General features: G+C 41.8%; 7 protein-coding genes and 2 non-coding genes across 9 annotated transcripts; 5 read left to right on the forward strand and 4 right to left on the reverse strand.

Annotated features, from left to right (window-relative positions):
• Positions 1–348: 348 nt before the first annotated feature.
• VTP21DRAFT_9576 (uncharacterized protein) lies at positions 349–768 on the forward strand (the record flags this gene model as incomplete). Its single annotated transcript, XM_069400547.1, has 3 exons — positions 349–507; positions 594–612; positions 674–768. The coding sequence occupies 3 exons, from the start codon at positions 349–351 to the stop codon at positions 766–768; spliced, it is 273 nt and encodes a 90-aa protein (XP_069254463.1).
• A 796-nt stretch (positions 769–1564) lies between these two features.
• VTP21DRAFT_9577 (uncharacterized protein) lies at positions 1565–3364 on the forward strand (the record flags this gene model as incomplete). The annotated part of the gene is made up of 2 exons (XM_069400548.1): positions 1565–2022; positions 2095–3364. The coding sequence occupies 2 exons, from the start codon at positions 1565–1567 to the stop codon at positions 3362–3364; spliced, it is 1728 nt and encodes a 575-aa protein (XP_069254464.1).
• An 822-nt stretch (positions 3365–4186) lies between these two features.
• Positions 4187–8855, forward strand: VTP21DRAFT_9578 (uncharacterized protein; the record flags this gene model as incomplete). The annotated part of the gene is made up of 19 exons (XM_069400549.1): positions 4187–4374; positions 4469–4634; positions 4713–4863; positions 4925–4994; positions 5064–5103; positions 5172–5285; positions 5351–5455; positions 5517–5662; positions 5735–6133; positions 6215–6422; positions 6511–6747; positions 6832–7003; positions 7065–7280; positions 7351–7478; positions 7559–7939; positions 8015–8092; positions 8167–8236; positions 8320–8611; positions 8702–8855. 19 exons carry the CDS (start codon positions 4187–4189, stop codon positions 8853–8855), a joined length of 3315 nt encoding a protein of 1104 aa, XP_069254465.1.
• A 685-nt stretch (positions 8856–9540) lies between these two features.
• Positions 9541–10324, forward strand: VTP21DRAFT_9579 (uncharacterized protein; the record flags this gene model as incomplete). Its single annotated transcript, XM_069400550.1, has 3 exons — positions 9541–9674; positions 9729–9848; positions 9922–10324. 3 exons carry the CDS (start codon positions 9541–9543, stop codon positions 10322–10324), a joined length of 657 nt encoding a protein of 218 aa, XP_069254466.1.
• A 2275-nt stretch (positions 10325–12599) lies between these two features.
• On the reverse strand, positions 12600–12672 carry VTP21DRAFT_t53. The gene has a single exon. It is a non-coding gene; the product is annotated as a tRNA-Ser (tRNA).
• An 87-nt stretch (positions 12673–12759) lies between these two features.
• VTP21DRAFT_t50 lies at positions 12760–12831 on the forward strand. Its single transcript has one exon. It is a non-coding gene; the product is annotated as a tRNA-Asp (tRNA).
• A 775-nt stretch (positions 12832–13606) lies between these two features.
• On the reverse strand, positions 13607–14213 carry VTP21DRAFT_9580 (uncharacterized protein; the record flags this gene model as incomplete). The annotated part of the gene is made up of 3 exons (XM_069400552.1): positions 13607–13665; positions 13736–13852; positions 13919–14213. The coding sequence occupies 3 exons, from the start codon at positions 14211–14213 to the stop codon at positions 13607–13609; spliced, it is 471 nt and encodes a 156-aa protein (XP_069254467.1).
• Positions 14214–16110: 1897 nt separating this feature from the next.
• VTP21DRAFT_9581 (uncharacterized protein) lies at positions 16111–16849 on the reverse strand (the record flags this gene model as incomplete). The annotated part of the gene is made up of 3 exons (XM_069400553.1): positions 16111–16169; positions 16234–16673; positions 16749–16849. 3 exons carry the CDS (start codon positions 16847–16849, stop codon positions 16111–16113), a joined length of 600 nt encoding a protein of 199 aa, XP_069254468.1.
• Positions 16850–17518: 669 nt separating this feature from the next.
• Positions 17519–18019, reverse strand: VTP21DRAFT_9582 (uncharacterized protein; the record flags this gene model as incomplete). Its single annotated transcript, XM_069400554.1, has 1 exon — positions 17519–18019. One exon carries the CDS (start codon positions 18017–18019, stop codon positions 17519–17521), a length of 501 nt encoding a protein of 166 aa, XP_069254469.1.
• Between the last annotated feature and the right edge of the window lie 341 nt (positions 18020–18360).

Below are 18360 nucleotides of genomic sequence, written 5' to 3' on the forward strand. Positions count from 1 at the left end.
GTATGTACGTATATAAGAGTGTATGTTTGGAAGTCTAGGCAACTTCGTTTTCAATCTATTGTATTTAAGTGTCTCATTTGTCGTTCAAAATATCGGTTTCTGAGGGAATGGGCCTTTTATCTGTTTGTTGTTATCATACTCGATTATCCTTCTTTTTCTTGTTTAACGTTTTTTTTTGTTTTTTTCTTTCTTTTTATTTCACTTTATCTAACGAGAGCAATCGTGTTGCTCTATTGTACATTTTGTTTTTTATTCATTAGTAATATATTTTTGGTTTTGAATTCGAATTCGTTAGCTCCGAACTGTCCGAAAATTATAGGGTTATACTAATAATATTAAAAATTCGTAATGCCTCACATCACGCGCAAAGAACAAGAGGCCGCTTACGAAGAAGCCATCAGGGCCGGGCTCCTGGGTGGGATAAAGTGGTTTCTTCTCGGCATGGGGGCATCGCTTGTCGCGCAAAAAACTTGGCCAGCGTATCAAAGGCTAACATTGCCTTTCAAGGTAAGTGAGGAATGAGATCGCATCGAAACAATAACTATGCTGACGAGTGCCCTCGTCGACCCAATGCATCATGGCCGGTCCACTAGACATTCCTAGTGTGTAGCGGTAAGCATTCTTCAAAGTGGCCCAGGCATTCACTCTCACTAATGCTGTCTGTTTTCTTTAGCCACAACATGGGGAATTGTGGTGGCAGCAGATCATAAAATGATCGAGGAGGCCCGCAAGAAAGCTACGATGCGGACGCGACAGAACCCGGAATAACTTCCTTCTATGTATATGTGTGTATGTGTATGGATTTCCCTTTTCCTCTCGGTTGCTTGACAGTTATTATTTCTTTAATAAATTGATATTTCCTACGTGATTTCTAATGCAGCGAAATTTTAATTGCTTCTATCCTAAACGAATTGGCACAAGGCATTAAATCCAGTGATGATATTAAGGGGGGAGGGGGGCACTTCCCTAGTCAATGGTAAAATTTTGAAGAGCAGCCTTGTTTTCTTGGCCGTCTCTCGGTTCCTAATAGTCGCCGAATGATCCTTCTATATCCTTTCTTTTTTCTTTTCTCTTGGCCGGATCCTAAGCCACCCGAAACAAATCCGCGACAAAATTTTTATAGCGAACCAGTAAATGGGTATTATTCAACGCCGACTCTATTTTTTTTCTTAGTCCCTTAACCTTTTTACCTTTTTCTTTTTTCATCCTCAGTCTTTTGTTTTGTTTTGTCGTCGCCTTTCGGCCCCTCTATCGAACAAGACGATTAACACCCGCAGTTAATCGGTAACGTTTTTACTTTTGGATAGGGTTCCCAACGCCCCTCTTCCTTTTTTTTTGGGCTTCATTTCCATTCTGACTAAACCCTGTTGGTCTATCAATTAGAGGCGATTTTCTTTGACTATTTCCTCCAATTTGCTTTGCGATCGGTGGCCCCTGCCCATAGACAAATACCATTCCTCCTTCCCATCGCTGTAGCTACATTATCTATATTCTTGTTGCTGTTGCCGGTGTCCGCCTTTCCCCTCTCTTCACGTCTCGCTTTAGCATTTCTTCTTTGAACATCATGCCCTTAATCCACGCAGTCGAGTACGTCGCTCCGATATCTGCAGTTCTGGCCATCGCCCTCCTCCCTCTCGGGCCTTTACTCTTCCCCCGCGCATATATTCTTTTTCTTCTCTCATACTTTTCCCTCTTTCTCTATCTTTCCATCAATCACTTTTTCAAGTTCTGCATCACGGTGCGTCAAATTAAGAGAAACGTCCGGCGGTGGAACCAATATCTGTCGACCAACCGCAGCCCTTCTTCGTCCGCTAATGGCAACAATGGTGCAAATAATGCGACCCTGTCAAATAGCAGAGTGTCCTATGACTTGGATGGGGGGGAGGAAGATCGGCTGAATGAAATGGAGTCGGCGCTGAAGCCTTACGATGACCATTACTTTGTACATGCATTTATTATTCCTAACTATAATGAACCTGAAGCTCTCCTGCGTGACACGATCAAGCGATTAGCGAGCCATCGGTAAGTTCTCGTTTGCGTGTCGACTCCAGCCTTCCCTCTTCATACTCATATATTCTCCATCCTTCCGACCAGACACGCACGCACAAACTACGTTATCATTCTCGCTATGGAGGCACGTGAGGTCAATCAAGTTCAAAAGGGTGCATCCCTGCAAAGCCAGTTCGAGTCCAATTTCCTCCATTTTATCGTGACGGCGCATCCCGCTGGGGTTCCTGGCGAAGCGCCTGGTAAGGGAAGTAATGTTTCCTACGCGGCACGCGTGGGCTGTAGCGAGTTAGTGCACCGTGGTATCGATAAACGGCGCATCATTATCACGAACACGGACTCTGATGCCTCGATTCCAGAGCTCTATGTGCAGCACGTAGAAAAAACCTTGAACGAGGCCGACGACCCATACGCGCTTCTACTGGCGCCGCCCATCTTTTTCTCGCGGAATTCATTGGAAGTGCCTGCGCCCGTGCGCGTGACGGATATTGTGTGGAGCATCATGGTGATGCAGAATTTGAGCAATGGCAGGGGGATGGCGATTCCTTGTTCGACGTACACCCTCTCTCTCATGCTCGCAGAGCGGGTCGGATACTGGGATGTCGATGCCGGGGCAATAGGGGAGGACATGCACATGTTCCTAAAGGTTTTCTTCCGCACCGACGGATATGCAAGGGGAGTCCCCATCTACGTGCCCGTAAACATGACGAATGTGCAAACCACGGGCTTCATGTCCAACATGTATGCGCGCTACGTGCAGGCACGGCGGCATTACAAAGGCGTGGCCGATGTTGCTTATGCGCTGCGTTCGGCCCTCGTGCCCAAGAGCACCCCGTTGGACACAATGATGGGATCGCAGGAGCGCAAGTCGAATGCGGGAGCCTTCCTCGACAAATTCCTGGTGTGTTTGCACGTGCTTGAGGCGCACATGATCCCCGTCACTAGTGGTTGGCTCATGTTCGCGGCAGTCCCGGTCACCCAGTTCCTTCTCTTTCCCCCCGCCCCTCTTGTGCCCTACGTGGCGCCTGCGGAAAACCCTATTCTGACAAGCGAGTTCTATGCCACCATCTGGAACCTGGTCAAGATCCTCACCGTGCTACTCCCCATGCCCCTCCTTGCCTGCGTGGTGCTCTATGAGGGCCTCCACCGTGTAGTGGAGCGCGAACTGTTCCGCAAGCCCCGCCAGGGCTGCCGGAGCTTCAAGAACGCCGTGGACTACTTGTGGCTGCCGGTCAGTGCCTGGCTCTTCATGACGCTCCCCTCGACCATTGCATCGGTGCAACGATTTTTCCGGGAGGACGACCACTATCATGTGGCAGAGAAGGTGTTTAATGGCGAAAGCGATTCAGAAGCGTAATTCTATATACTATTCCATTTTTTTATTTTCACCCCCCCCTTCCTCTCCCCTCCCTCCTCTCGCCTCCCTCCCCCTCACTCTTAACTTCTTAATGGGACTGTATTAATCTAGTTTTTTTTCTTATTATGGGTTTGCGGGAATGTGGGATTTCTTAGAGGCCCGTGTAGCGCGCGGAAAAAAAATTTAAAACCAATGTTTTCAACATATTAGCTTGTCTTTTAATTTATTTTTGTATTGTGCATTTTCTTCTCTTCTCTTATACTTTTTCTTTATATATATACACATGTATGTCTTTTCCCTTTCTTCTTATTCTGCATGTTCTTCTCTTAATTAAGGAATTTCTTTACTAGAACAATTGGACGCTCGAATCTTGAGTAGAAATATTGGTTGATATCACGTTCTGGTTCACAAAGTTGCCACCTATACACCGATATCGAGAATGCGCATTTTTTTCAAATCGTAGCAGAAAAAACGGCCTACTCGTGCCGCTTGATTAAAGTCAAATCTATAGGAGTTTAATATGAAGCTTGAGGTCGTTATGTGATTGAACGTATATTTGGTAAACAAATTGTGGAAGGAGTATACGAGATTTAAGCGGTCAAAGCTAGTGGATATCTTCCCATTATTCACATTTGATTCGATTAGTGTATTTTTTTTTAAGTTATATGTTCTCCCCCATCAAGAATCTTCCACCCAAAAAACAATCCTTTCTATATGGTGTAAATTAGGGGGTGTGACTGCTCTCTCCAGTGTCGCGAATTCAAGCGCGTCTCGCAAACCGGCTCATTTTGTAGAGTGTTGTGCTCGATCAGTTCGTTAAACATGCCCTCCCGCCGTAACCGCAAGATTCTTGAGCAGGAGGAAGAGGAGGGAGAAGAGGAGGAACTCAGCACTCGGAGCCAGCGAGAAAGGAACGGCCGATCTGAAGCGGATGGAGAAAGAGGCCAAAGCACCCTTCCTAATCTAAAGCGCCAGCGAATCCAAACCGAATTATCCAGCGATACTGACGGGTAGGTGTCCTATATTTTACTTGAACATCTTGGAATAGCTTTTTGTAGAATGAATTTTGCATTAATGCATGCTATCCTGTGCATTACTCGCCAGCTTTGTGAACGGCTCCATTGTGCGTGTGTCCTTGGTTAATTTTGTGACCTATGACAAGTGCGAGTTTCGGCCAGGCCCACACATGAACATGATCATTGGACCAAATGGATCTGGGAAGAGCAGCATTGTATGCGCAATTGCTTTAGGGCTAGGCTGGAATACTTCGGTAGATGTGACTCAGCTTGAATTGCAGGTTTTATGCATCGATACTAATTATCACCACTGGTTTTGTTTATTGGGACAGCTATTGGGTCGAGCCAAAGACATCTCTGAGTTTGTAAAGAAGGGCAAAGAACGGGCTTCAATCGAGATAGAGCTAAAGAGGAGGGGTGGAAATGTGATAATCAAGCGTCTCATCAATTTGAAAGATAACCATTCAGTGTGGAAGCTCAATGGTAATTACGCTATGTTAACTAAAGACAGCTGCCCTGCTAACACTCTCGTTCCGGACCAAAGGTCAACCGAGCACCCATCGCGAAGTGGTGACCAAGATAAATAGCCTGCACATCCAAATTGATAATCTTTGGTATTCATTCATTATTTTTCATTCCTATACTATGAAGAAAACCCTAATCATGTCAAAATGCACATTTAGCCAATTTTTACCTCAAGATAAAGTCTCAGAATTTGCACAGGTAACGATAAAATATATGATGTGAGTTATCGGTTGTGGATATGAACGAGTGTTTCCACTTGGATTTAGATGACACCTCCCCAGCTTCTCAGGGCGACGGAGGAAGCGGCGGGGGAGAAAAGAATGGTTGAGATGCAGGATAAATTGATACAACTGCGCGAGCAAGAAAAGGCCTTTACCTCTGTAAATATTGGATGAAATTGCTGGGACTGAGCCATTTTCTAAACTTTATTCATCTTGCTTGGCAGTCTTTGAATTTAGAACGCAGTGAGCTGAAGGGGTTAGAAAATGGGATCCAACTATTAGAGCGAGATATGCTTCGGCACAAACAAAGAGAGAAAATCTTAAGAAAGGTACAATAGTTTCCGCTACCGTTTTAGGAGAGGATGCGGTGGTAACTAGACCTTTCATTAGATACGAGTAATCGAGATGCGGATTCCCTTTGCGAAATACGGAATCGCCAAGAAAGCTTATGACGAAGCGAAGCAGGAACGAAATGCGGCAAATCACGAATTGAATCGCATTAAGAGCCAGGCTCAACCCGCACAAGAGCAAATCAGGTAAACGTGGGGGACTGTTTTTGATTTCGAGCAAGTAGGCTTAACCTCTTCTGAAACCCGATGCAACCTCAGTGAGCTAAAACGATCCTTGGAGCATGCAAACGCACTCAAAGCAACGCTTCGACAGCAAACCACCCGATTGCAGAGTCAGATGACCCAGAAAATCAATAGCCTTGAAAAAAGCGAGGCTGAATGCGATGACCAACGGAAGCAGCTGCAGCTCATCCGCAAACAGGAAAAAGAGCACCAACAGAAAATCGTGAATCTCCGGAACAACATCGAGACGCTTGAGGTGCAAGTAGCCCAGGGACCGCCGGATTCCGACACCTCGGAGATACAAAGCGAGATCCACCAGATTACAACTCAGTTGCGGGAGGTGGTCGCCCAGGTGGAGGATCTACAGAACGAGCAGAGGGAAATTGCGCAAGAGGGCAAAAAGATAAATTCGCAAATCAACGAGAAGCTTAATCGGTAATTCAGCTGTGCTAACAATTGGATAATGAAAAGGAGACACGTTTTGCATTAACATACCGACCTGATCTCTGTTCATAGTCGCCGGGAACTAGACAATGTTCGCATCCGGCGCTTAGAAGCACTGAAGAGGCAAGACCCCGCAGTGTTCAAAGCCTACGAAATAGCACAAGAGCATAAAGACCAGTTTGATAAACCCGTACTGGGACCGATCTGCCTTGAACTCAATATTAGGGACAAGAGATTCGTCGGTGCCATTGAGAGCACACTCGGCAATGCGATTTTGAAGGTATTGCTTTTTCAAATTTAGCTCGCCTATTCATAGAATTTGAATGTGCTGGTGTGAAAATTTGTTTTTTTTTTTGGTTTGAGAGTAGACGTTCGTATGTCAGACTGTTGCCGACTATCGCCGTTTCACTCGTGAGCTAATCGATAAAAGGAAGATGAGATTAAATGTGGTTGCATTTCCTGATCGTACCATGGCGGACTATCGTCCCCCTGTGCCAGTCGAGGAAATTACCAAATTAGGGCTAGAAAATTACCTGATCAGCTATGTCGAAGCACCACCTCCAGTGCTAGTAACGCTATGTGAGCAAAAACGGTTGCATGCTATTGTAAGTCAGAGCCCTAACAGTTTCAGCCAATGAAGAATGAAAGACGATACACTGGTATGTTGACTAATATTTTGGTCGCAATAGCCTATCTCCCCCAATGAAAAAGTCGATCATCGACTCATTGCGCAAAACTCTCAGTTGAATCAGTACATTGCTGCGGATGAGTTCTTCTCGATCAAATTCTCGCGATACGGGAATAAAACTCCATCGACCATTTCAAGTGAGGTTCGTGCCGGGAGATTCTTGGTGGACTCTGGTATGAATGAGGTGTGGTTTGAAATAAAAAACACGAGCTAACTATGATCCGTTGAATTCAGTGGACATGGACGTCATCCGGCAGGTCGAACAAGAGATCGACGACCTTCGTACTCAACTTACCACCAACGAGGGTCGCATCCGTAATCTCAAAGCAAAAGAAAATGAACTGCGTGTACAGGATAAGGAACTGCGAGCTCGAAAGGACGCGCTGTCTGCACGCAAGCGAGAGATACAGAAGAAGGTCCAGGAATTTGAGGCACTAAAGCTCCGTCTGGGTAATTACAAAAACTGTTATTCTGAAGTACAAATGGACGCCTGCTTATCGGTCTCTTTTGGATATACCAGAGAGCCTAAAAACGAATTTACAGCAAGAGGAGAGCAGCCCCGAGAGATATAGGCGAGAGGAGGAAAAGGTTCGGCAAATCATCCATAGGCTGGCGGTCAAGCGTTCCAAAATGATTTTGGAGCTGGAGGTATAGAGCCTTGTTTTATCTTATGGTTCTTTACGCTTCACGGTGCTAACCCCATTCTATTACACTGACGCAACCATCAGCAAATGCTGAAGGATTCAGCTGATCTTTCCCACCGCCGAAATATAGCCGATCTTCATTCGATTCAGCTTGAATCCGACTTGAACGCGCTGGATGCCCTCTTCCACCGCCATAATTCTGCGCTTCACGATGCGAATCGTCGCTTCCTCGAGGCCAGCAAAGCATTTAGCGAAGCCAAGGCCCACGCCATGAAGTTACTTGAGGTGGCCAACGCTCAAGTTAAAAATTTGGATGAAGAAACGAAAATAGAATTTCAGCAGATGGGGAACGATATACCGCTGGAAACGCTTGAAGAGATGCTGATATCAGAACGAGCAAAGGCCGAGCTAAACTTGGGGACGGATCCGCGAGTAATCCAGCAATACGAGACGAGAAAGAAGGAGGTATGCAAATAATAAGAGGCTGCAAAGTGAAAGCAGACACATACAAATATCTGATCTCTTTGTCCGCCGCCCTAGATCGAGAATCGACAGAGAAGCATTGAGAAGAAAGAGTCTACCTGTTCACACATTCAAGCTGAGCTTGGAAAGTTGCGAGTAAGTACTTTTTGCTTCACACTTCAAAGTCCGGAAAACTGAAGCCAGCGTTTGGATTGTGGTCAAACTACTAGAAAGAGTGGGAAGATGGGCTGGATAATTTGGTCAGGCGTATTAGTGAAGGGTTTTCACAGTCATTTGATCGTGAGTCTCGTTTTTCCATTTTCTTTATCTGCTCTTTTGTCCTTGCTTTGCCTGACGAGTTTTCGAACGATTTCTCTTGCCAGGAATTGGATGCGCAGGCGAAGTTCACCTTAAGAAAGAAGAAGATTTTGACAAATGGGGCATCGAAATCTTGGTGAAGTTTCGGGACCATGAGCGGCTACAACCCTTGACGGGACAGCGCCAATCCGGCGGGGAGCGCTCGGTCTCCACCATTCTTTACCTCATGGCATTGCAAGGGTTGACGAAATCTCCGTTCCGTGTTGTGGACGAGATTAATCAGGGTATGGATCCACGCAACGAGAGGCTGATACATACGCTGATTGTTGAGACAGTATGTCGGCCTGGGACCGCTCAGTAAGTTTCAATACAATATGTGAATGAGGCAAGTTGCTCTCGAGGTATTATTTGCTCACTCTCGTCTATGTCATATCATGCTTTCTTTAGATATTTTTTAATCACACCCAAATTGCTTCCTGATCTGACCTACCACGATCGAATGAAAATCCTCTGTGTGTATAATGGAGAATGGCAACCGGACAAGCTGCATCTAAAGGATATCGTGGCAAGACAGCTTAGACAGGTTAGAGAGGGGAGATAGAATTCCGTGTATGGGTATATCTTGAAAATTGTTGCCTATTTCCATTTTATCCGTGTATTCATAAATTCAATTCAATTCTACACATATAATAATATACATCTTGTCTTCATTTTTGTTCACTACCGCAGAGAAATGCTGCCCGATTGAGAAGATAGGAAATGTTTGCAAACTGACCACTCACGGGGATGAACTATGTCGAAACAATAGCCCCCCCGGGGCTCCTCCGATATCTAGAGAGTGAAAGGTCGCCACCTAAAACCGTGGTAATTAAGTAATTACCATGGTTTTAGGTGGCGACTAGATAGGTTAGGCGGCTAGATATAGGGAGATCCTATATCTAGTTCCATTTTTTTGATTCGGTTCTCTAAAACAGAATTTTTAGATAAAATTCCAAGAAATCCACTTCATTAGTCATTGATTTGTAAAAGAGAGGTTAATACGAATGAACCATATATGGATTAAATGAGACGTTTCGATTTTAGTAATGGGCTGAATAATGTTCGGTCAAAATGTGTGCGAAAATAATTTGCTAGTGAACTTTGTTGAGGGATGGATGAATCTCTGAGGTCGAAACTGTCGAAACTCTTGAAAATTTCTCCATGATTCCGCTCACGTGGAAAGCGCCGATACATATAAATAAGCGATCACTTTTCCCGCATCCATCGAGTTACAACTCAAACTCCAAATGGCATCAGACCAGCTTACCTTTTACTCGTATAGATTGTGCCCATATGCGCAGCGTGTAGCAATCACGCTTCGCGAGCTTAATATTGAGCCCGACCAGAGAGTGGAGATCGATATTGATAATAAACCAGATTGGTAAAACATGCGAAACTAATGCGATTTCGATGACACGGATTGATCTATTGTGAGTAGGTATGCGCAAATAAACCCCAACGGAAAGGTTCCTGCTTTTAGGGTAGGGAAAGAAGTGCTCGTCGAATCTCTTATCATAGTAGACTACTTGATTGAGAAATATGGGGCTGGCACAGGGTACGCGTGTTTTAATGTTGCCAACCCACTCAATTTTCAGAGATGACTCATGCCTCGTTAATATTTGATGTAGCCTCCTCGGCGAAGATCCTCTTGACCGTGCACAGTCTCGCATCTTCATCAATGCCTTGGAATCCATACTGCCTCACTACAAGCAGGCATTATTATCTGGGCCAGAGCACTATGCTGAATTGCTCAAAGGATTGCGAACAATCAACCAGCTTCTCACAAAACAGTCAGAGGGTCCATATTTCCTTGGGAAAACCTTCTCCTGCGCCGACATTTGTGTTACCCCCTTTTTGAGTCTGATCAGTATGCTGCCAGAGTTTGGATTTGAGATTCCCAACGACAATGACTATGCTCGCTTGAATGAGTACATAAAAGTACTTTTAACTCGCCCCAGCGTCAGGGAGGTTTTACCTGGGAAGGATGAGGCGATCAAGCGGGTCAAAGAGGCAAAGAATAAGCGTCCATGATCCTAACTTCTGCAAAAGAAAGAATTATTGCAAGATCCGGAATATGTAGCAAATTGCTATTGCTATTGATATTCATATGCAGTGAAGAGAATCTTGAAATTTATTTTCAATTTAAACTCAAACAGTTGCATCTTTTAGATTAAAATATCAAACATATTATACAAGGAAAATTTAATGACACTGCTTAAAAATCAAAGGAGCCGAGCAAAAAAAAAAAAAATGATGATAAGTCTTCAAGCTTGAATAGGTTGGTTAGGTAATTTTTACCTCTTCAAAATCAAGGACTATCTCTTTACTATCATCGAATCAGACTAGAGTTCTTTTTTCTCATCTTTGTTTGAATCCTATTTTGCCCTTTTTCCTTTGGACATGAAAATAGTGCTTTTTTATCGCGAGGAGCAAATCAAAGAGCTGCGTTTGAAAGCAATATCTTCGTGCTCCTGACCAATATAAGATTGCAGTAATAACGGTGTGTGTGCAATTATTCTATGTAGATAAATACTGCTATAGAGAGGCCTAAATTGTTATGAACCATAGCGAGCTTATCTACAATGAGAATCGACAGGCGAAAGGATAATCTAACCTGTTTAAATAAACTAACCTTTACATAGAGGGAATCTTTAATTTGAAGGTTTCATTATACAATATTTAATTCTTGGTAAATGTTGCGCGACTTGTGAAAGGTTACTGCTATTATACCATATTTTTACTTAATTTTCATGCTTATTTAAAATGAGGATAATCATTTTATTCAAAAAAAAAATCAAGAATGCAATTTTCATTTGGGGGCATACTGCCGTGCTACCACCACATTTCCAATATTCTATATAACATGTTTGGGGGCTCAACTGGGAAAACGCACAAGGATATTCATCTTACCACACGAATACAACACTCAAAAACAATTTTGAAAAAGTCTGCTAGTAGATAGGAAATTCTGGAATAAATGCGCCTAATTATGCCGATCCCTTGATATGCTCTGCTGTTGGAGAACTCGGTAGGTTGGTTACGCAGTCTCGAGATAGCTGTAAAGGCCAACAACTGGAGTATCAAAGCAACATGGAGGGTCGTGGATTCCTTCTGCTTGAGTGATTCAGCCACGTGGTATCAACGCCATAGAGTTGAGTCGAATATACTAAGTCTGATACCAGGGAGATGTTCAGGAGAGCTCTCCTTAAGCGGTACAAAACGGAGGTCAGGGAGGAAGCGAGGAGAACGGCATTGAAGACCCGACGGCAACACCTGAGTGAGCCAGTGGAGCAGGTAGCATCAGAGATACAATCTCGCTACTAGCAATCATATTTAGTTTTCTTGGATCCGGATGTTGTATTTGGCCGCAGGGTGAGGATACTATTGTGTTTTCCTAATTGAGCCCTCAAAAATGCTACATGAATATTGAGAAGTGGGAAGAAAACGCTCATGTATTCACAAAAACTAAGAAAGAGTTTTATACTCCAGGTTTTTTTTGTAGTTCTCAGCACTCGGGCTTATATAGCAAAAAGATATCGATTAAAATCGAAGTAACGGGTGCAGAAATAGGATCGACGCATGATTAATGAAAATCAAGGAGGATTGTCGCATAAAAAATAAAACAGCAATTAGGAACTGATGCATAATAAACAGATGCATAGCATAGATAGCAACTGATCTCTTGTCAATCGATTAGATGGCTTCTCTCTAGCTATTGAGCCCTTGTTAAGTTCACCGCGGCTAAAAACAAAATTGTGTGTAATTTAAAATTTGTGATGAAAACGGAAAATTCAATTCCGGAGACTAAAATTAGTTTCTCTTGTTGTTCTGAACAAATTGCTGGAAAAGCTACCTTAAGATTAAGAAGAAGTATATATGGAAGAGTTTTATCGACGCATTTTACTGCATTTCGGAGAAGTTGTAAAGAAGTAGCTTAAAGCTCGATTCCTAGAGTATGTCCCGGTCACATCTCTAGTGCCGTCACCGGGAATCGAACCCAGCACACAATAGTTAAGAATTCCTCATAGGCTTAGTTTTTTTTTTTTTTTTTTGTATAAATCAATGAAAACTATATATTTAATTTCCATATATTACATGAAGTTAATGTCAATGGACTCAACATAACAAGATATAGGTCCTTGGTAGATAGGCGTTCAATCGATATGCGTGTATCGTAGTTGTCGTGAATAGCATGTACGTGAAACCGATGTAATCTTTGTACTTATCGTAGGAGGGATCCTTTCAATAATGTAGACTCAATTTCTGATCAAGTGGACAGCAGTCACAAACTAAGAGTAAGTGCTGGTGGGGGAAGTGGGATTCGAACCCACGCCGTTCTCGTCGGCATACCAGGGATAGTCCACTACACTAACCCTCCCCCACAAAAGCTAAGCCTCCATTCTCTACTACTGCGCCATAAATCCATATTGTACCAAATTTCCTCACAACGGAAAATCAAATAAGAATCTTCGGTAGTATAGTGGTTAGTATTCCCGCCTGTCACGCGGGCGACCCGGGTTCAATTCCCGGCCGGAGAGATCAAAATTTTTGTCCCCAATATACCTGACTGATACAATTTAACCACATTTTCTAATAGAATGTTTAATGAATGTTGAGAAGAAGTTGAAATGAAACAATTTTTCCATTAGGAATGCCCGAACGTTTTAAAGATATTTTCAAATATTTCAATATGTAGCCATTGATGTTATGTATATTCGCGTTATGTTTTTCACGTAGAAAAGAAAAACCAGGATATGCGGAACATAGAGTTTAGATAGAAAATATGTGTTTGAAAATTTTCCTTTGTTGTAGCTAATGATTCCAAAATACCTTCTCAATTCATCCTTCTACCTAAAACGCAGGCTTATACAAGCTCCTACAAATAACAGGCGCCCCATATAAGTTTACTGATATCCTGACGATACTGGTGAAGCTTTAATATGATTTAGGACTCCTGGAGTACAATCAACAAGCACCTGGTGCATTGACGGATATTTAACCTTACTTCAGTTTCTACCTGTTTTTTAATAATTAACCATCTATCTGAAATAATATCAAAAGATATTTAGGTATATCAATGACTGCAGAATTTGTCTTATTTCTATGCAATATGAAGATTTCAAAATAAATTGTAGATGTAACAATTCATAATATTTTCATTTGGTTTGCCCTTTTTCAGAGCCATCCTATCATTACTACATCTTGAAACGAATGCAGTATATTCATAATCTCCAAACAAGGGAAAATAAATAAGTGATAAAACATTAAGATACTAACTACTTATAAAAAAATCCACCTAGTAATTCACCTATATTAACCATTAGAGGGTAGAACATTGCTCTTAAGAACGGCCTGCGAAACAGCCCTTGGAGCTATACAAGGCAAATTATTCAGCTCTCATTAGAAATTCGAGTAGGAAGCATTCTAAGAATTGAGATTTACCTGCTGGGTTGAACACACAGACATCCATGTAAGGATAATCGGGCATTACTGCCGAACAATCAGCGCTTGAACATCCAACGTATCTCGTTGATTTCCACAAAAGATTTACAAACGTAGCTGTATTTGAATTTATTGCAGGCGACAAATAATTGTAATTTGATACCCCCCTATTATACCACTCACTAACGATATAATCCCATGGTTTGTTCTGATTTGCGTTGAAAAAACTGATACGAATATACGGATCACTAGTCGGTGTGTCGAATTGATTGGGTATCACAGGGTCAAAGGTACACTGAACTGCAATATATGTAGCAAGATCATAGAGAATATCGCTATACATCAGAGAAGGAGCCGAGTGTTTTGAGCGGTAATAGTTAATAGCGCTGAGGTAGGCGGATTGTCGTTTCTCAAGAGGAGCCGTCCAGGCAAGTCCAATTAGACTAAACAAGGAAAAAAGTTGCAACAGTTTGTACATAACGATTCCGATCTGACTAATGTTATGCCAAAAAAAAACAGTGCCTTCCTATCTCTGCTGAAGCGCGGAGGAGTGCTTTATACCTCTCCATCTTTACAATAAACTCCACATTGTGACCTCCTTTTTAACCAAGTGGCAGTGCGCAAACTTCCTGCGTGGCTCTCTCCTGAGAAATATGCGTATATTTGCATAAAACAATATAAATTTTGAATCAATTCAGAATCGACGTTGGTGTTAATTATAAAATTATTTATCATTTCCTTCAATTTCATCTACAAGTAGCAGCTTGAAGTCAAACTTTGGATTTTTCGAAATATAGCTGAATTATTAAAATGGTTACCACAATGTAAAAGGCCAAGATGGACTATAAACTGATTAGTGGTTTAGAGTTTTGCATTAATTGAAAAATGATTCACGCTTGACCTCGGTATTTGCTTTATTTTCAACCGGAAAAACTTTAGGACTAAACCGTAAGTACAGAAGCAACTCGATTCTATATACTGGTTAGATGTGTCTTGCTCTGTGACAAATATGAGAGAACACTTGGACAATTGATAGGGTGGAAAAGAGTAAAATAACTAAATCTCACTAGTTGGCTTCTAACATTTTGATCTAACCAAAAAAATCTATTCGAGGCTGTGGCGGCAACTCTCTCTTTGAAATTCAAAGCAATCCAAATGCTAACAAAGAGTGCATCGTACGTGAATGGTAAACTTTACACAAGACACCGCCACAAACCCTCTCCTATAATGGGAAAAGCGTCCACTGCAACAAATTAGAGAAAATACTACTATGCTACAAATATGCCTCAAATAGCCCAGTTTTTTTTAAATGAGCAGTTTCTTTTACTAAAACTATTGACGCTAAAATAGCTTCCTAGAGCACTCTTCTACCAGGAGCACAACTAATTCATAAACTCTTGCAATTGACAGACGTCACTTATAATCACTGCTACGCCATACTCGAACCGAGTCTAAACTCTCTGAAACCCTTAGAAAATATCTTACTCCGCAAGATAGAGACATAGATGGCAAAAAAATAATCCTATTATGGAGAAGAGCTATTCTCGTATGTAATTAAAGACTTTTGGTCAAATGCAAGTAGAATTCTCAAAAGAGTTCAAAAAGCATTAATAATATAAATACGCCCAGAAACCCAACCCATCCCTCCATGAAGTTACACCGGATAATATGAATACAGATTGAGAAGCCAGAAAAAGCACAATATCCCAGCAAAATACTCAGGAACTCCCAAGCTAATACACCAAATTTCAAACTTCAATAATCCGATTTTCCGTAAAACCACCCCACAAATCCACAGTGTCAGCCAAAAGAAGCCCAGAAATCATAATGGTGAATATTCAAGCGATACTAGCCACTCAGAAAAACACAAAATTAGACTTAGCCCCACTAAACCGCCTACTCGAAATGCCTAGCATGTATTTAAATTCATGGCCAATCATCAGGTAATTTACATAATCCTTCATGTATGAAGTGATATGATGGCCTTAGTCTGCCTAGTGAGTTATCACAGGGGAAAAAATTCCAGTTTTTATCTAACTAATCTTAAAGATATATGCCAGTTGGAAATTTCATAGTATTTTTTTTAATGACCGACCCATCATTCGAAAGAATATCACTAAATACTTGGAAATATCAATGATTGCAAAATTTGGTCTATGATTGTGCAATTATGAAAGCTCTATAATAAAAGGTAACCGTAAATAATAACTTGTAATGTTTCCATTTAGATTGTCTTTTTCTGTGCTATTCTAACATTACTATACCATGAAACAAATGTAGTATATTCAAAATCCCCAGAAAACAGAAAATAAATAAATGATAAAACATTGATAAAGATATCAATTACACATAAGATATTCACTAAAGTAAATTCATTAATTGTTAGAGGGTAGAACATTGCTATTAAGAACAGCCGGTGTCGCGTCTTTTTCAGCTATAAATTATTCAGTTGTCATTTAGTAACTCGAATAGTAATCACACTAATATTCGAAATTTACCTGATGGGTTAAACACACAGACACCCATAAACGGATAATCGGGTGTTATCGCCGTACAATCAGCAGTTGAACACCCAACATATTGTGTTGATTTCCACACAAGATTTATAAACGTACTCGTGTTTGCATTAATTACAGGCGACAGATAATTGTAGCTTGATTTCCCACTATTGTACCAGGTACTAATGATGTAATCCCATGGTTGGTTTATATTAGAGTGATAAAAGTTGATACTAGCATTTCCACTAGACGGAAGAGTGAATTGGTTGGTTAATACAGGATCAAAATTACATTGAACTGCAGCATTTAGAGCAATCTCGTAGAGTTCGTTGCTGTACTTCAAGGAAGGGACGGAATGTTTTGAGCGGTAGTTGTTAATATAATCGAGGTAGTCGGATTGTCGTTTCTCAAGAGGCGCCGCCCAAACAAGTCCAATTAAACTAAACAAAGAAAAAAGTTGCAGTAGGTTGAACATAGCTTTACAGATATAACTAATGTTGTGTAAAAAAATAAACTATGCCTCTTCCACTCCTGCTGAAGAAGAGAGGAGGATTTTATACTTCTCGGGCTTCACATTAAACTTCTCGCTGTAACCTCCTTTTTGACCGAGTGGCATTGCGCAAACTTCCTGCGTAGTGCTCCCCTTAAAAAATAAGTATATTTACATAAAAAAGAAGAATATTGAGCCAATTCAGAATCGAGGTTGTCAAATAATAACCAAAATATAGTTCTTGTCCATCAAGACACATCTCGACAAAACATATAAATGGCAATACCTAGGATTTTTCGAAATATAATCTGGTTACCATCTTGGACGCCACAAAATAAAAGGCTATTTTGGTCTATCAATCGCCGTTTTAGAGTTATGCATTTATTAAAAAATGAATCACACTCGTCTTCGGTGTTTGCTCGATTTCAACCACAATATTTTTGCTGAGCTAAGCTGTAAGTAGAACAGAGCAACAAAAAATCTATATGTTAGTTAGAAATTATTCTAAGAAATATGCAAGACAATTCCTGGACAAATGATAGTATAGAAAGGGGTAACGTTAATAAGTCTCATGAGGGGGCTTTTGTTCTATTCATAAAAGCCATCAGGAGGCTTGGCAGCAACTTTCTTTGTTTAGGATTCCAAAACAATTAATATGTCACGGATTACAACAAAAGTGCCACGAATCTAAACTCCACCAGATTCCGCTACGAACTCTCTTATAATAGATAATGTTACCACCACAACAAAAAAAGTATTCTGTTTGTGCGCATATACTACCCCCAAAATATTCTCTTATTTGTTAGGCATCCACCCACGTTTGGCACATGTGAAGGTGGTTGCGAAGATGGACATCTCGTATCCGAATGGAGCGTACATGCTCAAGAGATTATGCTTCAGAATGCTTGCCCACAGAGGTGTTTTTGGGTCTTGGTTAGGCCTTTTTAGTACCTCTGCGAACTTTGGTATCCATGAGGCAAGTAGGGCTGTTGTTTGGTGGCGAGGGAGAATGAGTCCAAGACCACCTTCTTCTCGGGATTTTGCTAGCAATTTGAGACTGATTTGCGGGCTACGTCCGTCCCATAAGAACTGCCGTATTATTTCGTCCAGCTCTTTGAAGAAGTATTCAGGTGGGCGTATAATTGTGGCAACGTACCATATTCGGGACAGTAGCCGAGAGTTGATCAGGTATACTTTACCGAGGAGTGAGAGTTTCCGAATCCTCCATGATTGGATCGTTTGTCTCAGCTTTGATAATTGACATGTGTAATAAGCCTCACTTGGGTGGTCTGGCATTTGTGTGGGCTTATCTGCTGTCGGAAGATAAATTGGAATGCCGAGGCAGGTAACTATCCCCCCTGCTGGAATGTATTCACATCTGGGGTTTATCGAGGCGCGAGCACTTAGCGTGAGAGCGACCGCTTCCGTTTTGTTAATGTTGACTTTTGCGTCCGCAGCTCTCGAGTATATGTCGAGGATTTGAAACAGGTGGTCAGCATCTTGTTGGTCTACAACTCCTACGGTCAAATCGTCTGCGTAGGCGAGAGACTTCGCGAATACCAATGTGACTGCTTATGAGAATTTTACGTAACAAATGTTAATTTCCTCTTAAATTCGTTGTTACGTGGGCTTTGAGG

The sequence above is a fragment of the Calcarisporiella thermophila genome (genome assembly GCF_041956535.1).
Source record: "Calcarisporiella thermophila strain CBS 279.70 unplaced genomic scaffold VTP21scaffold_5, whole genome shotgun sequence".
NCBI lineage: Eukaryota > Fungi > Calcarisporiellomycota > Calcarisporiellomycetes > Calcarisporiellales > Calcarisporiellaceae > Calcarisporiella > Calcarisporiella thermophila.